At 32.8% G+C, this 23,534-nt stretch overlaps 1 protein-coding gene across 1 annotated transcript; it reads left to right on the forward strand.

Annotated features, from left to right (window-relative positions):
- Window positions 1-237: 237 nt before the first annotated feature.
- LOC114732735 (receptor-like protein EIX1) lies at window positions 238-17,699 on the forward strand. The gene is made up of 3 exons (XM_028920070.1): window positions 238-290; window positions 8,216-11,110; window positions 17,570-17,699. The coding sequence occupies exons 1-3, from the start codon at window positions 238-240 to the stop codon at window positions 17,697-17,699; spliced, it is 3,078 nt and encodes a 1,025-aa protein (XP_028775903.1).
- The last annotated feature ends 5,835 nt before the right edge of the window (window positions 17,700-23,534 follow it).

Here is a 23,534-nt window from a genome sequence, read left to right on the forward strand (position 1 = left end):
TGCACATACTGCTCATCAGACAAAATGTGTCCAGCTTCCTTCAGTTCCCTGATCATGTTGGCCATGTCTCTCAAATATTGCTTCATAAGAGTGTTTAGCTTAAGTTTATAGGTGTCAAACTTAATCATTAACCTCCTAAGTTTAGTGGTAGAAGTAATACCAAACTTATCTTTCAATTTTATCCACATAGCCTATGCAGTTTTGTTCTTCTCAAACTCGCACATTACGTTATCAGCCATGGCACTTAGAAGCATGATTCTTGCTATGCTGTTTTTCTTCTTCCAAACTCGGTAAGCCTCTTAGTCTCTCCTATGTTGGGCCATGGTCTTAGCTTTAGGTTCGACCATAGTAATTGTAATAACATCTTGTTACTCTAAGATGTATTGGACCTTTCGGTGCCAAATATTCTAGTTATCCCTATTAAGCTTTTCCCCTTTATTAAGCTTAGCAACAATGTTCTTGGCTGCCATTTTCAGTTCTGTAGCAAATCTATCCCATATTATTCTACATTCTCTCTAAAAGAGAGACGAACCATAGAACATTTTAGTTATATAACACAATGAAGTATACAATGTTATGTACTTATATTATTCTTGATTAGAAAATAATGACACTGCACGATCCATGATCAAGAGTATATGTTTGTATCTCCCATCACACAGATAGTAGCAATAATCATTATGTTCTATCAAGAATACTATATAAGCACTTCAGTAAAATTGTGACTAAAAAATTTCATCACTAAATTCTGTTGCTAATTTTAGGGACAAAATTTGTCACAAATTAGTGATGAATTAATGAAGGAATAAAATTTTGTCGCTAAATTCCATCACTAATGCCCTATTTTTTTGTAGTGCATATCTATGTCCATTTTCATTTCCGTCAAAATCAATTTGAGTCTACTAAACAACCCATTAGTGCTTGCCTATCATTTTAACCTTTTAGGTTAGAGATCAAGTAGAAGTCAAGAGAATGCATTAAAGGAGGGAATCTTGAAGGCTCTATTATGCTCCTTGAGCACAAGTTGTGTTCATTTATATTTAATTACTATGGTACTAAAATTGTATTTTATGTTATAAAAGATTTCAGCTTAAGTAACTGTTTGAGATTAATCATTTGAGATAACATTTGTGTTAGGAATGTTTTTTTGGGCTTTGCATAGCTTTGGGACGGAGTTCTTAAGCCCTTAGATGGTGTAGTTGATTAGACGCTAAGTATCCGAGTTGTGTGGCTGGGGTGTCATACAAAATGTTAGTACCTATAATTTTAGAAGGACGTGAATTTGAGTTTGATGATGTGACCTTCATTAATGTCATTAAGTATATAGAGACCAAAATTACAAATCATTAAAAATATAGGGACCAAAACCAAAACTTGTTAAAAGTACAAGGATCAAAATCAAAATGTGTCAAAAGTATAGATAAAAAAGGCAACTTAAATGCATGATGAGGGGTGCTCACAGGAGAGGATGGGACTGGCATACCCCTATCCCATGTCCCATCTCGAAAACTCTCATGAAACAGAATTTTCGTCTTGTATCCCATCCCATCTCGAAAGTTTCTTAGTCTTAATTGAGACAGGGACAAGACTAGGACAAGAATAGGACAAACTAGGACGTCGTTGGGGAAAAAAAAAAGCCCATCTAAACAACACTAAGGAAAGAAGAAGCAAAGATAGAAATTAACGCTTTCTATTACAAATCATTATATCAGATTGAAGCTTCATTTACACCAACTATAAAAAAAAAATATAAAGCATAAGAAAATGAAAATAAGACTTACCCTTTTCCTTTTCTCTCACCTCATGGTCATCACTCCTCAAATCCATCCTAGATCCCTAATCCTCATCTCCCATTTTCTTCTCTATTATTTTATTCACCCCGATCTTTTACCTACTCCCTTTGCCTTTTGAAGTCACCCAGGTTGAATATTGTAGGTTCTTTTTTAGCATTGCATCAATGGTGTTCTCCTTCTAAAATCACCCTTATCTAGATGAGTTTTCAAATTGAGAAGAGAGGGAGGAGAAATGTACCTAGCAATGCCAGAAGAGTGAAGGTGATGGGCGATGAGCAAGCGGCCAATATCATGATGAGTGCTTGGTGAGGAAGATGAGCAGGAGGTGAAACATACTTCCTTTCAACCTCTTTAGTGCATGTCTGAAAGCAAACTTAGCTTTAAAAGAGATAATCAAATACTTTAAAATTTGAGTATAATTATCAAAGTCATTATCGATAAACTATGTTATTAATAAACTTATCGATAAATGACTCGTCTTAAAAAACAATGAATTATCGAAAAGCTTATTGATAACTTTATCGATAAATTTTGATATAAGAAAAATGAAGATCAATGTTGAATGATTGTAAATCTTTCTATTCAACTCCAAATGTTAGAAAAGACCTACTACCAGAAAGCACTTTGAGTCGACTTTCCAACACAAAAGTCCTATTGCAAAATGCACTGTAGTTTCAAAGTTATTTTCATCAAGGTGACTGAAGGTCAGTGACAAGACATGAAACCTTAGTAGCATATCTACTTCATATGAAATTCATTGGAGTTGATATTGGTGTCCATAAATCGTGTACTAAGTCTAGTGTTATATTAATCAAGTTTCACCTTAAATACTTTGTATTTTAGGAGATATTGTAGAAATACCAAACATGTGTCAAAGCTAAATGAAGAACAAAGCAAAACAGAATAGTGATTTTTTGAAGAGGCTATAGATAAATGTGTTTATCGATACTAAACTCAAAAACACACCTAAAAATCATCTTCGAAGATTATACTCAAGCTTAGATAAAAGGTGACTCAAGGTATATTGATACAACTTCTAATTAGGCTCCTTTAATTTTCAATTGAGCTACTCCGTCTTCTTATTAAGCATAGTAACCTGCAATATCAAATCTGAGAACTTAAATATTGATATTCCCATTTGATCTTGCAAATTCTTATTTCTTCTATCTCTATTTTTCTTCTTTGAATCAATCTCATGATAAATCCTTTATTTTCCTGAACAAATTACATAAGATAATCTCATTAAGTATGATAGTTGGTCAAAGCATGAGATTAGGGGAGAGTAACCAGTGGGTTGGACTACCTGGCCCCTAACCTATGGCCTGCCCATTTATGATTATATGGTTAAGGGTTAGCCCGTACCCATAGGTGCCCCATTTAAGCCTGTTGTTAAATGGGCTATGTTAGCTAGGCAGGTTTTTGCGGGTTCTGGGGGACCTTTTTAAGATAAGAAATTCTAAAACCTATTTAAATTTGAGGACATTGACATATTATCTCATATTCTCATTCCTACTAAACCTTTCCAGCTTAAAGACAAGAAATAGGTCAAGCAAGCAGTAAATAAATAACTAATTAAACCATCAATCAATCATAACATAATATGATAATAATATCATAACCATTAACCAATCAAATTTCAAGCCAAGGTTTTTCGATCTTGAAATTAAAGGTTCAAACTTGAAAAAATCAAACCATAAAATAGAATAATCATCACTAATCAAAGTCCATACTCCATAGTACACAAAACCACAAACCATCATTCTAATGTTCAAGCTTAAAATAGGACAACAACAAATATAAAAATCTAAAAGATTATTCATCGAATCATCATCATTCATCATCATAATCATCTTTTTCTTCAGAGGTGAGAGAGGGAGACTAACAGGCAAGGGAGATTTATAGCTTACAAAAGTGTAGAATATAGAGATTGAGAGGTGAGAGGGAGAGACTGATAAGAAAGGGAGACGTCATTGCCGACGTCACGATGAGGTAAGATGTGAGATGCGATGAGACTAAGAGTGAGAGGTGATGTGGGGGAGGAGTCATTGTGGGATGCTGCTACTCCGATATTGGGACTAAGTAAGTGATTGGGTGAGCAATGAGACTATGGGTGTGAGAGACTGAGCGAGAAGGCAAGAACGAGAAGCGAGATGGCGAGAGAATGGAGAGTCAGAGTCAAGAGGCAGGGCCACAAGGTGAGACATTGAGTGAGGGTGTGAAAGACTATGTGTTGTGCGACACTTTCTGCCCTAGGTCTCCAACCCTTTTTATTTTTTTAATAAAAAAAATGCTAAACAGGTGGGTACGGGTAGCCTGTGCCTATGCTCGTAGCCATCCCATTTAATGTTTAAACCCACCCGTTTATTTCTTTTTTGGATAGGCTCAAATAGGCCTAATCTTTATGGGTTACGGGTAGGGTGGTCGGGTTGCAAGTTACTTGTCAGCCCTACATGAGATACACATTTGTTGCAAACTTTTTGCTCTAATATTTTACATTATCAAAACTAATTATATCTAACAGTTTTTTGTTTAAAATTCATTAAATTGGAGATATAGATAGCATTGATTATTAGATTATGAGAATAAGCTAATCATTTTAAACATCTACAAGGGTTGGAGTTACCGTGTTAGTTTTAGCGGAAAAAATTTTGACCGCTTAAGCATAGAGTGTTGAGTTTGATTTGAATTCATGTGACAAAAAAAAAACATCATTTGAAGAGTTATTCTCAATTTGGCCTATTAATTACTCATATAAAAAATTATCTATAGCAAGAAAAAAGTTAATCATTTTAAACGTCTTTAACATTAACTTCAATTAAGAAAAATATTTTTAGAATTTTTTACCAAAACATTATTAAAAACTGCTAAAAAATATATTAAATTAAAGCTGCAAAAATATTTGAAAGGTTTTGTAGTTTTAGCAAAACTGAGGTAGATCAAGTGTTATACTGAAAAAATTGATGCTGATAGTCATACATCATTTGATGACAAATAGGAAAGAAGACTCACAACAGATAACCACTTTAAAACAGACAGAAGAGATGAACAAGTGTCACAACAATGATAGAAAAATTTTGTATTTTATTTGAAGTAAACATTAGGGTGAGGAATCTTTTACTTTTCTTATGTGGAAAAATTTGTTCAAAATTTGAAAAGGAGCTTGGCAAGAGAGGAGTGGAGAAGAAAATTCCATGATTCTTCTTCTATCCTGATCGATTGTCCCATCATATCTGATAGTAGAAGAAAACTTCCATTAAATTTGCCTGACATTCATATAAGACATTATATATATAAATATTCTTATGATTATATTTTAAAATAATATTCATTTAAAATTATTGCTGTTGTTCTTTAAAGAAATTTTGATTGGCTAGAAAGGAAAAGGATTATATATATGTTTTTGTTTTATTGGTGGTGAAAATATTATGAGATGATGAAACTTTTTATTTTTTTAAATGTCAAAAAATTTTTGGTTGATTCGAAAAGACCATTTGCAAATAGAGAAATGATTCAAAAATCCTCAATACAAGTTTCGTATGGTTCACTCATATGCGGAAAAAGTTTGCCAACTATGTCTCTAATTTCCAGAATTTGCAACCATGCTTCTAAAACTGTTGCTCGACTGGGGGCTTCTATTTTTGTTGAAATTAAAAGTTCAATCCAATCAAGTTTTTAAGGGCATGGTAGAGAGTAGAGGAAGCTATTGGCTCATCTTCAAGTTGTTGTCTCCATTTGAAGCTTCTGGATTTTTTACGCTTTTTTTTTTCAGTTTCTTCAACGACTTGCAAAGATTTGTGTAGATCAGTACACTTAATCTAAATCAACATAGTAATATTGATCAATGCAATTTCATGTGTATTTTTGCACATTTGAAAAACATATGATATTTGGCGCACTTTGAAAAAATGTTTATAAGTGTTTTTGTAAATTTATTTTTTATATTTTTTAAATAGCATGTGTCCCACTATAAACAATAAACGAACTTTATGTTATTTTAGTAGCTGTATCATTTTCACTCTAATTTTGCATTTTTATGTGTATTTTTGAACCTCCAAAAAGCATATGATGCTTGGTGCATTTTACGTAAAAGTTAATGAGCTTTTTTTTTTGCACACTTAGCTTCTTCTTTTTTAAAAAAATAATTTGTGCTACCCTTTTTATTGCGGGTTCTATCTTCATCAACCTTTTTTTCATTGTAGGTCTCGTACCCACTTTGTCATTGGGGCTTTACATTCTCCTTTATTCTTTTTTACTACGTCAAAATTAGAAAATGGTATGTAAAATAAAACTAAAATCAAAAGAAAATAAAAATTGGATGGGTGCTCATCCGACCAAAATTATAAAGGAAGGAGAGTTTACTAAAATATTTATTTAAATACTATGTTGTTTTCTGTTTAAGATTCATTAAATTGACGACAAAGATAGCGTTGATTGTTAAATTGTGAGAATAAATTAATCATTTTAAATACCAACTTGCACTGATCCTAGTGAAAGAGGTTTTGAACGTTTAAATATGAGATGTTGAGTTTAATTTGAATTCACGTGAATGAAAAAAAAGAATAACGTCTTTCAGTGAGTTATTCTCAATTTGACCTTCCAGATAGTCATATAAACATTTTTAACATAAACTTCAATTAAGAAAAATATTTCTACAATTTGTTACCAAAACATGATTAAAAAATGTTAAAAATATATATTAAAATTAAGCTTGTGAAAATATTTGAAAGGTTTTTGTAGTTTTAGCAAAACTGAGGTAGATCAAGCGTTATGCTAAAAAAATTGATGTTGATAGTCACACATCATTTGATAACAAATATGAAAGAAGACTCACAAAAGGTGATCACTTTAAACCAAACAGAAGAGATGAACAATTGCAGAAAAATTTTGTATTTTATTTGAAGTAAACATTAGGGTGAGGAATATTTTACTTTTCTTATGTGGAAAAATTTGTTCAAAATTTGAAAAGGAGCTTGGCAAGAGAGGAGTGGAGAAGAAAATTCCATGATTCTTCTTCTGTCCTGGTCGATTGTCCCATCATATCGTGATAGCAGAAGAAAATTTCCATTTAATTTGCCTGACATTCATATAAGACATTATATATATATATATATATATATATATTCTTATGATTATATTTAAACATAATATTCATTTAAAATTATTTCTGTTGTTTTTAAAATATTTTAATTAGTCAAAAAGGAAAAAGATTATATATGCGTTTTTGGTTTATTCGGGATGAAAATATTGTGGGATGAGGAAACTTTTATTTTTTTAATGTGAAAAAGTTTTCTGTTCAATTGGAAAAAAACCTTGGAAAATAAAAGAAATAATGAGTCAAGAACCCTCCACACAAGTTTAGTGTGGTTAACCCATGTGTGAAAAAAGCTTGCCAACTTTCTCTTTACTTTCCAGAATTTGTAACCAAGCATCTAAATTATAAATATAAATATTAATTGAGTAAATTTTATTCATGATAATTCGATTAATTTGTCTGTAGGAAATCCTATGAAGTCCAACACTTGTATAAGAAACTCTTTGGATCCAACAAACACATTAGGTAGGGGAGTCATTTGTAATTATCATGGAAGGGACAATAGGAAACTTCGTGCATATTCACTCATTTTTCATGAAATTTGAAAAAAAGTTTATTATAAGAAAGAATATATGAACATATTTTTTTAATTAGAATCAATTATAATATTTATGAAGATTTATCAATTAAGTTTTATTTATTAACACTTGATTAAATTGCCAAAGGCAGATCCTTTAAGATTTCTCACTCGTACATATATAAAAAAGTATAAACACCTTACTTATATATATATATATATATAAGTACATATGTAAGAATATATTGTATACCAAGATTAATTGTACTATTCCTTTAAATTATTTTCATCAATTTATAGGTATGCATGTAATTTGCTAATTATAGCAATAACATTTTATAACTTTTACATTCAGATTTGGAGACAAATATAACGATTAAAATTACTTAAATACATGATTTTTTTTTAAGGAAATGATGAGACCTATTAGGCTATAACTTTGCATAAATAATAAAGAATTATGCATACCTTTATATCAAGTTTCACATCTCATTGTCATTGCGTATTGACCAAGGCGCCTATAGACGAAACACCTTGCTAGGAAGTCATTCATTGTTATGTGAAAATTTTGCTTAAACCCCCACTTTCTAACACTATAAATACCAATAATTTTTTGTAGAGTTGTAAACCAACCCTAGTAATGAAACTAATCATAGGTCTGTGCGAAAATACCATTTTCATTTTGATTTGCTCACTCACCTTATGACTAAATCCTTTATGCAAATGCAAAACATCTGATGAAGTTCTTTGCATTCCTAGTGAGCGACAATCCCTGCTTAATTTCAAGCAGCATCTTCTTGATCCTTTAAACAGGCTTGCCACTTGGTCTGATGATAACACAAATTGCTGCAACTGGTCATCAGTTTCTTGCAATCATGTAACAGGTCACATTCTTGAACTTCACCTCTCAACTTCAATTACTTACTCGCATTGGGGTTATGGTGTTCTTGGGAGATCAAGGTTTGGGGGTGAAATACATCATTCGATTCTTCAATTGAAAGAACTAAGTCAGTTGGATTTGAGCAACAACTATTTTGGAGGGATGCAATTTCCAAGTTTCCTTTGTTCAATGAAGAGCTTGACATATTTGAACCTCTCTTATGCGGGATTTAGTAGAAGCATTCCTCACCAAATAGGAAATCTCTCTGGTTTGCTCCATCTTGGCCTTGGAGGTAATTCTTTTACTGGAAAGATTCCCCACCAAATTGGTAATTTATCAAATCTACTCTCTCTTGATCTCTCTGGTGGTAATCAATATGACAAGGATGGGATATCAATGTGTGAAGAAAATCTTCAATGGATATCATCTCTTTCTTCACTCCAATATATTCAATTGAGTTTAGTTGATCTGTCTTATTCCTTTGATTGGTTGCCTGTTTTGCAATCTCTTCCCTTTTTAACAAAGTTACACCTAAAAGAGTGTGCTCTCCATCACAATTTCCATCCAGCTATTGCCATAAACTTTTCATCTCTAACAATCCTTGACCTTTCCTCTTCTTTTGATTTTGGATCTCCTTCCATTCCAAAGTGGATTTTTCAGCTAAAGAATTTGGTTTCTCTTAAATTAAGCTACAATAATTTGCAAGGATTAATCCCAAATGGTATTCATAACTTCACTCTCATTGAAGATCTTGATTTGTCTGGCAATTTGTTTAGTTCTTATATTCCTGATTGGCTATATAGTTTGAACCATCTCAAGTCTCTTGATCTTTCTGGGAATAATTTGCACAGAACAATTTCATATGCAATTGGAAACTTGACTTCTATGGTTAATCTTGATTTGTCTGACAATCAGTTGAAAGAGCCATTTCCAAGCTCTCTAAGCAATCTCTGTAACTTAAGAAGTGTTGATCTCTCTAACAATAACTTCAATCAAATTTCTGGTTTAATAGAAATAATCTCCAATTGTGCTTCTCGCACACTTGAGGTTTTGTCAATTGGTAGTTCAAAAGTTCATGGTAATTTGACAAGCCAAATTGGGATTTTCAAAAATCTCTGTGACCTTTCTATCTTTAACAGTTCTATTCAAGGTGCAATTCCTTTATCTTTAGGAAATCTTACCTCTTTGAAACATCTTCACGTTTCTAGTAATAAATTTAATGGGAATCCTTTTGATGTTTTGCAATCACTTTCTGAATTAGAATATCTTCAAATTAGTGATAATCTTTTTCATGGAATTGTAAATGAACATCACCTCACCAATTTTGCTAAATTAAATTCTTTTTCTGCACCAGGAAACAGACTCATTTTAAAAGTAGGTCCCAATTGGAAGCCATCTTTTCAAAATTTGAGCTTCTTGTTCATGCCCTCATGGCATTTAGGTCCCCACTTTCCATCATGGATTCGATCACTGAAATATCTTGTGGACTTGTCCATATCTGACAACAACATCTTTGATTCTATCCCTACATGGGTTTGGAGTGCATTCCCCTATGCTTCTTATTTTGATTTCTCTAACAATGATATCCATGGAGAGCTTTCTTATACATTAAAGAATCCCATCAATGTCGACATGATTTATTTAAGCTCAAATCGCTTAAGTGGTCCTTTACCACACAAATCACCAATTGTGAGATACTTAGACCTCTCAAATAATTGGTTTTTTGGATCTATAGCCTCCTTCTCATGTCAAGAAAAGAAAGAGCCAATGATGTTAATTTATCTCAATTTAGCATCAAATAATTTGTCAGGTGAAATAACTGACTGTTGGAAGATGTGGTCAAATAATCTAATGATTATCAAGTTTGATAATAACCGTTTCAATGGGAACTTGCCTACATCCATGGGGTCCTTATCTTGGCTGAGCTCGTTGCAACTTCGCAACAACACGCTCTCAGGAGATTTTCCCATTTGTTTCAAGAATAGTACCAAATTGGTATTCTTGGATCTTAGAGAGAATCAATTTTCAGGAATCATTCCAACATGGGTTGGAGACATTCTCATAAATTTGAAGTTTCTTCTCCTTAGATCAAACCAATTCAATGGTAAGATTCCCAATCATAGATGCTCCTTGAATTCACTACATATCTTGGATCTTGCACAGAACAACTTGACGGGACAAATACCAAAATGCATCAATCACTTGAGCTTTATGCTAGTAAAGAATACCACTCTAGAGTCAAATATATATGGCAAAGGAAATGGGACTTCTCTATCTATCACTGATGTGCTTCTAGATCTAAAAGGAAGAGATGATGTATATACTTGGTTGGACCTCATCACAAGCATAGATCTCTCTAGTAATGAATTATGTGGGGAGATACCAAGTGAAATCACATCTCTCAAGGGGTTGCATTTTCTGAACTTGTCAAACAATCTTTTGAGTGGTAAGATTCCCAAAAATATTGGAAATATGGAATCGTTGGAGTCAATGGAGCTCTCAAAAAATGAGCTTTGTGGTGAAATCCCATCAAGCATGTCCAATTTGAATTTTTTGAACAAGTTGAACTTGTCATCCAATAATTTGATTGGGAAAATTCCAACAAGCACTCAATTGCAAAGTTTCGAAGCATCAAGTTTTGTGGGCAACAATCTCTGTGGTCCTCCACTACCAAAGAATTGCGATGATTTGCAGAATATCCCGAACCACCATGATGACAAAGAAGGTAAGAGAAATAGGATCAATTGGTTTTATGTGAGCATGTCTCTGGGATTTGTTTCAGGATTTTGGATAGTTGTTGGTCCCTTGCTATACAGTAGATCCTGGAGGTATACTTACTTTCAGTTCATAGACTGCATGTGGTACAAACTTCGATATTGTTGGTGGTGAGAAGGGAAAAAAACAGTTGTGTGATTGTAGTTATGGCTTATTACAAGCATTTTGTGTTGTTGCTTCGGCTTTTGAATAGTATAAGCCATGTTAAGATTATGCTTAGGTTTACTATACATATGTTTGATAATGTATTGCTATATTGAAGAAAGGGTCTCCAATTTGTTCGTTTCTTCTTGGCCTAAGCTAGTTGAGAATAATAGCTCTTGCCCCCCAAAAAAAGAAAGATAAGGTAAAATAATAAAAAAAAGTTAAAAAATCAAAATAAGGCATAGTAGGACGTTGGACATACGTGGTCAATCTACTAACTTTCAGTTTATTTTTTATAACTTGAACGAACAGGTTATATATATAAAAATATAAATATAAATATAAATATATAGAAAAACACCTTCGCAAGTGAGTGTACGAAAAATTAAATTTCAATTTTGATTTAAAAAGAAATTCAAAATATTTCTAACCTCACTAGGTGGCAAGTGAGGTGTGTATTTTAAATTACATCCTTCTATTTATTCATTCGTTCGTTAAGTAAGTAGATCTTTTCCTCATTATTTTGACGCTTTTTTTTTAACTCATTTGGATAAAAAATATATATTTGAAAGTTTAAATTAATTTATTGACTTAAAATTATTGTTTTTATATTTAACATATTATAGTCAACTTCATTATTTTTACCTCTTATTTTTATTGAAAAGTTCAATTAATTTCTGAACTGACACTTTATTAAAATAATCCATGAATTTATATTGCATCTCATAAAGTTCTTAATTTTTTTTATATGTTTAAAGTTACATATGTTTGCCATCTAATGATGCTACTTGAACAGTCAATTCAAAAGGCATATGAATGCACACCAATTATCACCAGAGAAAAGAAAAAAAAGAAAAATAAAAGGAACACCACAGTCAAAACAAAATTTAAGGACCAATATGGCAAACTAAGGTTTAAATCTTTGATGGGAGAGGTATAAACATTTAGTGTTTGACAATGGCTCAAAGAAATTTGCTTCTAATAAGAAAATACATGTACTTAAATCAAAATATTTTAGAATTGTTACCAAAATATTATTAAAAATGTTAAGAAATTTATTAATATTAAGGTTGTGAAAATATTTGGAAGGTTTTTGTAATTTTAGCAAAATTAGGGTAGATCAATTCTCATACTAAAAAAATTGATGTTGGCATAAAACAGATTGACAAAAAGTGGAAGACTTTAGAAAGGACAAAAGAGATGAGGAATTACCAAAGTAGTAATGGAAAAATTTTATTTTATTTGAAGTAAACATCAGGAATCTTTTACTTTTCTTATGTGGAAAAAATTGCTCATAAATTGAAAAGGCATTTGGTCTGAGAGGGACGAAGAAGAAAATTCCATGATTCTTGTTGTGTAGTGAATACTTTTTTGCTTTTAGTTATAATAATTATATCTAACACAACAACTAATGGATTATCAAGCATTTATCAGTAGAAATTACACTTGGCCAAAAAAACAAGAAGAACAAGAGAGTATATATGTAAAAATATTTTTCTAACTATATTTAGAAATATTATTCCTTTAAAACTATTGCTGTGAATATTTTTAAAGTATTTTAGTTGAAAATAAAAAAAACTTATATATATTTTGTTTTATTTCAAGTGAAAATCAAGGTAATGAAAGTGGAGATTGTTCAACTAATAAAACAAAATAGATATTGATAACTAATTAGGAAGTGTTTGGCAGTTTAATATTTATATATTATTAAAAAAAATTATGTTTGAATAATACAGATACAGGAAGTTAGAATAATTGTTATCTGTGTATGCAGATTAATTTTTTCGTCCATTAACAAAATTGGTTGACATTGCTATTTTTCAACCATAAATAAACAACTATAAAGATTTTTTATTTATATTTAATTTATTATCATATTTATATGACTCATATCCGATATTTACGGTTTGAGGTTAATTGGGGTCTTGATTTAAATTGACCACTTAATATTTAAATTGATTTATAAATTGATAAATTATATGAAGAGCTATAATCACAAAATTCAGAAACGTGTGGTAGTTTTTTATTATATATTCATCGGCTATTTTCACGGTCATGCAACTAAATATGTAAATTGGCCACTTAATATTTAAATTGATTTATAAATTGATAAATTATAAGAAGAGCTGTAATCACAAAATCTAGAAACGTGCCGTAGTTCTTTATTATATATTTATCGGCAATGTTCACGGTCATGCAACTAAATATGTAAATTGGCCACTTAATATTTAAATTGATTTATAAATTGATAAATTATAGGAGGAGCTATAATCACAAAATCTGGAAACGTATGGCAGTTTAAAATATTAAGTGGCCAATAAATATGGTTTTAAATATAGGAAGAGCTATAATCACTAAATCCAGAAACGCGTGGCAGCTAAAACACGGTTATGCCACTAAATATTTAAATTGGCCACTTACTATTTAAATTGATTTATAAATTGATAAATTATAGGAAGAGCTATAAATAAACAACTATAAAGATTTTTTATTTAATTTAATTTATTGTCATATTTATATGACTCATATCCAATATTTATGCTTTGGGGTTAATCAAGGTCTTGATATAACCAATCTCTCATGCCCATGGCTTTCTAGAGGATATTGTATTTATTTTGGTTTCTAAAAACTTCCAATTTTATTTTTCTTCCCACAATTCTCATTATCATGATCTCAATCACCTCAAAAATCGTGATATCCTCTCCCATTTCATGTAAACTATTTGATTACAACTAAGTGGGAAGGTAAGATAACTTCCATCATCCATCACCTTTTATCCACTTTCTCCACTTCCTAGGTGTTTTTCTTAATTTTTATTTTCCTTTTTTTTTGGGTAAAACTCATGATTCCTATTAGAAAGTTAGGATTTTGTTTTTTTTTTTTTGGAACTTTTTAAATTTGAATTTTAAATCACATATGAGAAGACATCGAATAGGGAGAATTGTTGGATGATTCAAATAGCATTGTGACGAGCGAGGGCATACAAGTTTCATCTCTCTATGCTCTCTCTTTCTCTCTCTTATCATCTCATTGTTTTTGTTATTCTAATTTGGATATGTTTCTTCTCAGCAAATTCTTTGCATGGCATAGAAAAGATGGAGTTTAATTTCCATGATTTCTATTTCTTTTTCTTTTTTCATCTTCTTATAGGATTCATTTGTTGGTGATAGCAAAGGTCAACCGTCTCTTCAAAGTGATACCTATCAGATGGGAATGAACACAAGGTCCAAGAAACAACTGTGATATGGGAATGGATGCTTTTAATAAATACCTGCACAATTTTCATCAGGTATAACCAGTTTGTTCTTTCCTAGAAAATTTAATTTATAGCATTAACAATAAAGAAAAGACATGTTTATCTCATTGTTTTGTTTTGCAAATATCAACATTTCAACTTCTAACTTCTGACTTCTTCATTTGCTCCATTCATTCACTTATTTATTGTGTTATGTTGTAGACGACAGCAAAGCTAATGTAAAGGAGAGCATCAAAGCAAAACACATAGTGCTCTCAGCTCATCACAAAAGATCATTAAATGTTGACTTGCTTTCATAATTTGATTCATACAACTTCTCTTTGGTGCTCCATATATTTTTACTTCCCAGAATTTACGTTGAAGTGCTTAGAGCTTTTACTACCTTGACCTAGATTTCCATGCACACACGCACATACAAGATCCACATGCATATTGCGCTAAACCTTTTGTGACGGATTGCAATGGTCTAGATTGACTATTCCCATCAAATGTAGCATGTTCTATAGTTGCCTAATTACTTTTCGGGTATAAGAATATATATTGTTACTTATCAACTCATTCCTTATGAAACTCATGCTCCTGCTGTTAATCGGAATTCCTCAAGTAAATGTTATTGTAAACTAGCAGTGGCTACTTTATGAAATTTTTACGCGCCATAATTGTATATGCATAATAGTTGCTTAGTTGCAGAGTTCACGAAGAGAGAGCTTCTTGGTTATCTACTTTGCTTTCTTTATCATGTCATACCATACCTCAAAATAGCGGGTTAGCACTCTTTAATTGTATTTTTTTAATGTTTAATTAATAAAATGTTATGCCAATTTCTATTTAATCAGTCTATGTCAATCCAAAATTGTTATTTTATTTAATCTTATTGATGTGTAATCATATTTTTATTTAAAAAAATTGAAGTATATTATATTATTGAGTTGAAAACAAAAATAAAATATATAAGATTGTGTCCTTAAGACATTTTAGCATTATTTTCATCATAAAATATATTTATTCAATATAACTTGATCCCTATGACAGTCAGGAAGAGAAAATTAAAGTTATAAGAATTTAAAAAGACTTGCATTTGGTGTTATGCAATGGGCAGAATGAGTGGTCTCGATATCTCGTACCACAACCTATTAAATAGGTGTGAGTTAACTGAAACCTGTTTGAATTCTAGAATAAACTTACATTTAGCATATTGACCACAATATAAAATATTAAGGTCAAGAGCAAAATGAAATATATAAAATTGTGTCCTAAAATAAAGTCACATATAAAGTTTATTTATTCAATATAACCTAAAATTACGTCCCCGTGATAGCTAGAAAGGAAAAAAAATTGATATTCAAAAAGAAATTTTTGTAATATTATATTTTGAGGTAAAAGTGAATTTCAATTAACCATTCCATAGTGATTTCACTTTGTGTGTTGTACGTGGAGCCCATCCTTCATATCCACGAAACCATCACGTCTCTTCACCAGAATCCATGTATGGGCTTTATTTTTCTATTTTGTAAAACCCAAAATTCTATGTGTAGCTCCTCTATCTATGCATTCTTCACATCTTGACAGTTATCTCTCATGATGCATTATTTCTATTCAAATTATTTTAGTTGAGTTGTTTATTTAGATCTTAAAATTAAAACTCATCTAAAAAAATATTTTAAATTTTAAGTTAAGGGAAGTTGTTTATTTCCACGATACTTATTGTTTATTCCCATTCAATTCTTATCCATTCTCCTATTTAATGGGCTATTATTCAATAATTTTAAATAAAAAATAGACGTGGGCATTTTCTTATCGGATAAAAAATACCTCATTTTTTGTTTCTTATTTAATGAAATTGTTTTACATTTCAGACTTACACTTAAGATATTTAAAATATTTGGTAGTTAAAATTCATTATTATATTTACACCTAAAATATATAATATTTATTTTATATTTTAGATTTGGAATAAAGATCTTGAATAAATATTTTAAATTTTAAATTCAAAAATATAAAAATGATATAACTTCTCTCATCAAGCCCCTATTTATTTTAATTTATGATTCCATATTTTCCTACTTGAGCGTACGGGTCTATTTCAAATTTCAAGTCAAGAAAAGCCTCAAAGTCAAATAACTATTATATAAAAAAAACATATACCCAAGCAAGCTTCATAGCGGGCCACGTTAGTGATTTTGATCTCATTGTTCTTTTATGATCTCCATTTCTATTATAAATATATGCACGGGTTCTTATATTTAAAAAACCGAAAGTAATAACTAACCATTATTATATATATATATATATATATATATATAAACAAGAGACCAAAATAAGCTTCATGCCGTGACAACCCAACTAAGAAATAATGAAAACAGGTTCCATCCAATAATGATTTCTTATTTACATTCTTCCACCAAAATTGAGTGCTTCAATCATGTTTATGCATAGCAACGTTATATTGTGATTATATATATTAGCAAAACATGTTATAAGAGCAGATATAACATTTAGGATCAATCTGTATTAAACCAAAAAAAACCATCTAGGAGCAATGACGCTCTGAATGTTTGAAAATAATGATCTTAGATGATATACATGTCACACAAAAAAAAAAATCAATATTACTTATAAAGATACTTTTTATAATCTTATGTCCTAAACATATATATAAATTTTAATTAACCATTATATAGTGATTCAATTTTACATACTATGTAAAGGAGTACTAATTAATTCATACCCATGCATTGCACAGGCACTGTACTAGTGTAATCAAATTTTAGAAACCAAAACCGTTTATTTCAAATTTCAGAGATTAAAATTACAATGAAATTAAATTTCAAGAGTCAAAACTATTGGCTTCAAATTTCATACAATAAAAATAAAATGGAGTCAAATTTTATTAACTAAAAATGATATTAATTTTTTTTTCACACAAAAGAGTCAATTTTATTGGTATCCAAAATGACATAAATTAAAGGTGAGCAGACATAGTGTGAAGTTGCTTCTTACCCCAGAAAAAACAAAAAACAGTGTGTGAAATTGCCGAGGGCCGGTTTGGGTACAGGCTTCGGATCTCATCACTTGATGAACCGTTGCTTTTTCTGGGTTTTATTTTGTGCAGCCGTTTGCTGCATGAAAATGCTTCGCGCTTGATATATATCGAAGCTGGGCGCCCAAAGCTTCCTCGCCCCTCTCCTCTACGCTCTGTACCTGGGGGAACAACCATTCCGGCTCTCGCCATCAAATTCTAGCAAACTCAAGGCACGCCTCCTTCACCTTCCTTTTAACTCTTCATACATATTATCCGGCGAGGTGACTCTGACGAGCTCGTTGCGACGGAACTAGTGGGTCTCCAGTTTCATCCCGGTGACCCTGATGAGCTCGGGCGGTGGAACACTGTGGCCCCGATGAGCTCATCGTGATGGAACTAGCGCGTCTCTCCAGTTTCACACCGGTCACTCTGACATTGTTTACAAACTAACGTTTAATTTTATTAATTATGTCTGTGTATTTGTTTGTCTCTATATATATATATATATGTCCTCAAATACTCACCATCAGAATAATATTTTAATTATTTGGTGATTGCATTATGACCACTTCTAATTAGTTTGATGGTTTTGCAACCCTTTAATGCCTTGGCATCACTACAAAAAAATAGACTTTAGGCGACGACTTTCAGCGGCGACAAAAAAAGTCACCGCTAAAACTAAGACTTTCAGCGGCGACAAAAGTGTCGCCTTTCAGCAGTGACTTTTTTTGTCGCCGCTAAAAGTTTGCTGTTGAAACTAAGACTTTCAGCGGCAACAAAAGTGTCGCCGCTGAAAGTGGATCTTCAGCGGCGACTATTTTTGTCTCCGTTGAAAATGTAATATAATAATATATATTTTATTTTACAATATTAATAAACAAATTCAATCTGGTTCAGCGGCAAGAAGATTGGACACAAAAGGAGGCGGTCACGAGTTCGAACCTTGAAAAAGACACATTTAAGGTGAAAATATTTGGACGATGATGTGGTGAGGAGGAGTGATGTGGCAATGACGTGGAGGTGGCTAGTGATGACGTGGCGGTCGACGGTGATGATATGGCTATCGATGACGATGACGTGGCGGCCGCGCGGTGATGACGTGGCGCTGGCAGTGATGATGTGGCGTTGGTAAAGCCAATTCTTAGGCATTACTTTCAGCGGTAACCTTTTTAGTCGCCACTGAAAGTTTTTAGTCACGGCTACTACGGTAACGACTTTTTAAGTCCCCGCTAAACTTTCAGCAGTGACAAAAGTCGCGGCTGAAAGTCAATTTTTTTGTAGTGGCATGCTGTGTTTGCCTTTTTAATTCCAAAGACAACGGAGATTGTTCAAATGCACTTTGGCAATTCATCTCCTCTAAATGAGCATCCTGTAAGCATTTGGATTTTCATGATATGCTTACTTTTCTATTGTTTTGCATGTGGATATCATCTCAAATGCCAGATTTACACTCCACCGCCTGATACTGTTGTTTCTGTAAGTCGTTCCGTTAAGATAGCTTTCATCTTTGGAAGTCTGGCTTATACTGCTCAAATATCAGTGTTGGTTCCTCGCTATCTCCAACCATTTGTCTTCATTGGCTGGTTAATGCTGCTATTCATATACTTTAACTGCAATTACATAGCAGAAATAGGTGAACATATGGCTTCATATTTGTATGACCTGTGGACGAGAACTAGAGCCAGAGCTTCGGATTTGTATGATCAATGAACGAGAACTGAAAGTGGCAATGTCCCAGCAATCACCTAGCCACCAGTTTAGATTTTAAGTATTAATTTGTAAAATAAGGGGAGGTTGGAACAGAGTGTGATGATGTGCATTTGTTTTAATTACTTTGTTTATGACATTTGTAGAAACCATTATAGTACTATCTCCCATTCTTAGTTTGTATAGAAATTTGAAGCTGTATCTTATACTTCCGATCTTTAATATAAGAGCTAGTTGACTAATTTGAATAAATTAAAAAATTAGTTAAGTTAGTTATTTGTAATAAATAAGTGTTGTCTTTCCTAAAATATTCTTGTTAATCAAATGTATTAGCTAGAATTACTATTGTTATAAGAACTATCTTAAAAAAAATGAATAAATATAATAGACAAAATGGATTAGAGCTATATATTTAGGATCAAATTAAAAAATCAAATTAGCTTTTATATTAAAAACCGGAGATAGTATTAATTAAACGCCCAAGATACTTATAGTATTCCTTTAGTTCTAAATATAAAACCTCTTTTGTAATTTAAATTACATTACAAAAAGGGTTTTGTATTTAGGACCAGAGTAGTATATAATTACCTGTACGTAGAGAGATATCCAGTATGATATACTGAATTGAAGCTAATTTTCTTTTTCGCCCCCGTTACTCTACTATCTCTTAGGTTAGCTCAAGGAAACCATAATCAACAGTTTTTTATAGTTTCTTTTGTAGAAACCGTTAAATCCATATTTGTGGAACAATGAGCAGAGCCAAGTCGTCAGCAACAAAATAAATTTGTGAATGGAGAGAAGAGGTTTATAATTCCATGGAACCTAATTAACGTAAAACATCTAAGAAGAACAGGCTCGGTTTAATTTGATCCTCGAAACATTATGGAATCATGGTGAGCGTCTAGCGTGTTTCTTGCTTGTGAGAGGTCCATTGGGTCTCTCGGACTCCATTGTCGTCGTCGTCCTGGGTGATTACAAATTATCTGGGTTTCACATTGTTGACAAAGAGAGTGGGCCCAGAAGAACTGGTCATTTTCTATTAATCATGAAAACGGAAATTCAATGTACACTTACACACTTAACCGATCCACTATTTATAGACTATACACAGCAAGCTCCCTAAGTTCCTGAGTCATACAATAATCAAAGTAAACGGGCCGCGCCTTATAGGCCCAATACACAAGATGGAAAACACCCTATATATTTCATCACTCCCCCTCAAGTTGGAGGGCGGAAGATGTCAACAGCACCCAACTTGGACAACATTCTATTCAATGTTTCAGCACCCACAGACTTAGTGAGGAGGTCAGCTTCTTGACTAGCAGATCGGACATACAGCAACTTGATCAATCCTTGCAGGAGCTTCTCTCTCACAAAGTGACAATCAATCTCGATGTGTTTCGTGCGCTCATGAAACACTGGATTCGCTGCAATATGCATAGCCGCTCTACTATCACAATGAACATCAACTGGCTCTGTCTGGTTGATCCCCAAGTCACTCAATAATCCAACCATCCACACTATTTCTGAAACTGCAGAACCTAAGGCCCTGTATTCAGCTTCTGCAGATGACCTAGAAACTGTAGCTTGTTTCTTAGTCTTCCACTTGATTAATGAACCTCCCAACTTCAAGATATAGCCTGTGACTGATCTTCTAGTGGTAGGACAGGATCCCCAATCTGCATCACAGAAGCATGTGAGTCTGAAATTTCCTTCAGCACTTAGGAGGATACCACGGCCAGGTGTCCCCTTCAAGTATCTGATCACCCCAAGTGCTGCAGCCATGTGTGTCTTTGTTGGGATATGCATAAATTGACTCAAGACCTGCACAACAAAAGAAATATCAGGTCTAGTATTAGTTAAATATATTAAACGACCCACCAGTCGCCTGTAGCGTGCAGGATCTGGAAGCAAATTTGCTTTGCTATCCTTTCCTTCTTTATATGCTCTTAACCTCAGATTTTGAGCCATTGGAATGGTGAGTGGCTTGCATCCACTCAAGCCTGTGTCAACAAGAAGATCCAACAAATACTTTCTTTGTGTTAGCATAATGCCTTTCTTAGATCTAGCAATTTCAATTCCCAAGAAGTACTTCATGTCCCCCAAATCCTTGATTTTAAAATTATTGTGCAGATAGTCTTTTAACTCCATTATTCCCTGTTCTGAGTTTCCAGTGATTAGCAAGTCATCAACATAGACTAATATTAAGACAAGACCATCAACATGTCGCTTAGTAAACATTGAATAATCATGTTTGCTTTGAAAATAACCAGCATCATGTAAAGCAAAGTTAGTTTGCAGTTCCACTGCCTAGAGGCTTGTTTAAGCCCATATAAAGACTTTCTTAGCCTGCACACCATGTTCTCCCCCTTGCTCTCAAAGCCCTGGGGCAAGGACATGTAAACTTCTTCCTTCAAGTCTCCCTGCAAGAATGCATTATTCACATCCATATGGTAAACATTCCATTTATTCACAGCAGCAATTTTAAGAATAACTCTAACGGTTACCATCTTAACAACCGGGGAGAAAGTCTCATGGTAGTCAATCCCCTCCCTTTGAGTATATCCTTTGGCTACCAACCTAGCCTTATATTTGTCTATGCTCCCATCTGGTCTGTACTTTATTTTAAATACCCATTTACACCCTATAGCTTTCTTTCCTTTAGGTAGATGCACTATATCCCAAGTCCTATTACTTTCAAGAGCATCTATCTCACATTTCATAGCCTTTACCCAATCTGAATTCTTTACAGCTTCATTATATGAGTAAGGTTCTGAGACAGAGTCAATAGTACAAAGATAACACATATAGTTAGGAGAAATATTACCATAGCTGATGTAACTCTCTATAGGGTACTTGCACTTCTGCTTCCTAGCAGCTGATCCATCTTGTTGATCAGCCACCAAGTTGCATACGTAGTCCTTAGCCCAAACTAGAGCTCTTCTCTCTCGAACAGGTCTTGCTGAAGCTTCGTTACTGCTCCTGGTTTCCTGTTGTGCATCTGTGGAGCTATTATTGTCAACGGGTTCTCTACTCTCCACATGATTTGGAGACTGCCGATCTGCTTCTTCTTCAACAAAATCAACAAAAGGTGTATGATCAAAATAAAAGATGTCTTTTGGATTATGATTGGCTCCCCCTTTCGTGGTGCCTATGTTATCTCTGTAAGGAAACTTATGTTCCATAAAAGTTACATGTCTTGAGATAAACATTTTCTTTGCTTCTATATCATACAACAAGTATCCCTTTTTATTGTTGGGGTACCCAAGAAATATGGAAGGTATGGATCTGGGTTTTAACTTGTCTTTGACAGTCAGATCTGTGGCAAAAGCTAAGGAACCAAAGGTTTTCAAATTTTTGTAATCTGCTACCTCACCATGTATTATTTCATAAGGAGTTCTGTATCCTAAAATCCTGGATGGCAATCTATTTACCAGAAAGGTGGCCATTTTAACACATTCGCCCCAAAATTTAACAGGAACATTTGATTGAATCATTAGACCCCTTGAAATCTGCATTAAGGTCCTATGTTTTCTCTCTAGAATCCCATTTTGTTCAGGAGTATAAGTACAGCTGGTTTCATGTATTATCCCTTTTTCTTTAAAATAATTCTGCAAGTCATGATTGGTGAATTCTGTCCTATTGTCACTTCTAATTTTCTTAACATTCACAGAAAACTGATTGGATACATACGCTATGAAATTTTTGATGTGATTCACAGTTTCATGTTTGTGTTTCATAAGAAAGATCCAAGTGGCTCTAGAAAGGTCATCAACAATAGTAAGGAAGTAACAATAACCTTGATATGTGGGTGTCCTGTATGGTCCCCACACATCCATGTGCAGCAATTCAAAACAAAATTTTGACTTGATACAACTAGGTGAAAAAGGAAGTTTGGTTTGTTTTGATTGAGCACAAACTTCACAATCTGCATTCATAGAAATATTTCTGCCTTGTACAAATTTCAAATGTCTCAATACAGATAAAGGTGCATGTCCTAATCTCCTATGTAGTAACCGAATATCAAGATCATTACATGATTTGCTCCCTTTACAAATAGCATTCACAACATCATGTGTTTCAGTACAGTTTAAAATGTATAAGCCATTAATCAATCTACCAGTCCCCTTCTTCTTCCCATCCTGAAGGCCCTGCATAAAACAATGATTAGGAAGAAAACATACCATGCAATTAAGTTCCCTAGTGATTCTAGGCACGGAAATTAGATTGAATTGTAGTTGTGGGGCATATAGGATGTCTTCAAGATAAAAATCATCAGAAAATTTAACATTTCCTATATGCGTTGCTACAACTCTATCACCATTTGGGATCTTAATTGTCTTAGTTG

The sequence above is a fragment of the Neltuma alba genome, unplaced genomic scaffold (genome assembly GCF_004799145.2).
Source record: "Neltuma alba isolate B1F8T4 unplaced genomic scaffold, ASM479914v2 tig00012932_pilon, whole genome shotgun sequence".
In the NCBI taxonomy this organism is placed as follows: Eukaryota; Viridiplantae; Streptophyta; class Magnoliopsida; order Fabales; family Fabaceae; genus Neltuma; species Neltuma alba.

Excerpts from the sequence above, each read along its gene's own strand:
- LOC114732735 (XM_028920070.1), top strand. The coding sequence starts at position 238 with ATGGCACTTAGAAGCATGATTCTTGCTATGCTGTTTTTCTTCTTCCAA. Across the intron at positions 291-8,215 it reads TTTTTCTTCTTCCAAACTCG|GCTTGCCACTTGGTCTGATG; the intron begins GTAAGCCTCTTA and ends TCCTTTAAACAG. Across the intron at positions 11,111-17,569 it reads CTATACAGTAGATCCTGGAG|CCGTTTGCTGCATGAAAATG; the intron begins GTATACTTACTT and ends TATTTTGTGCAG.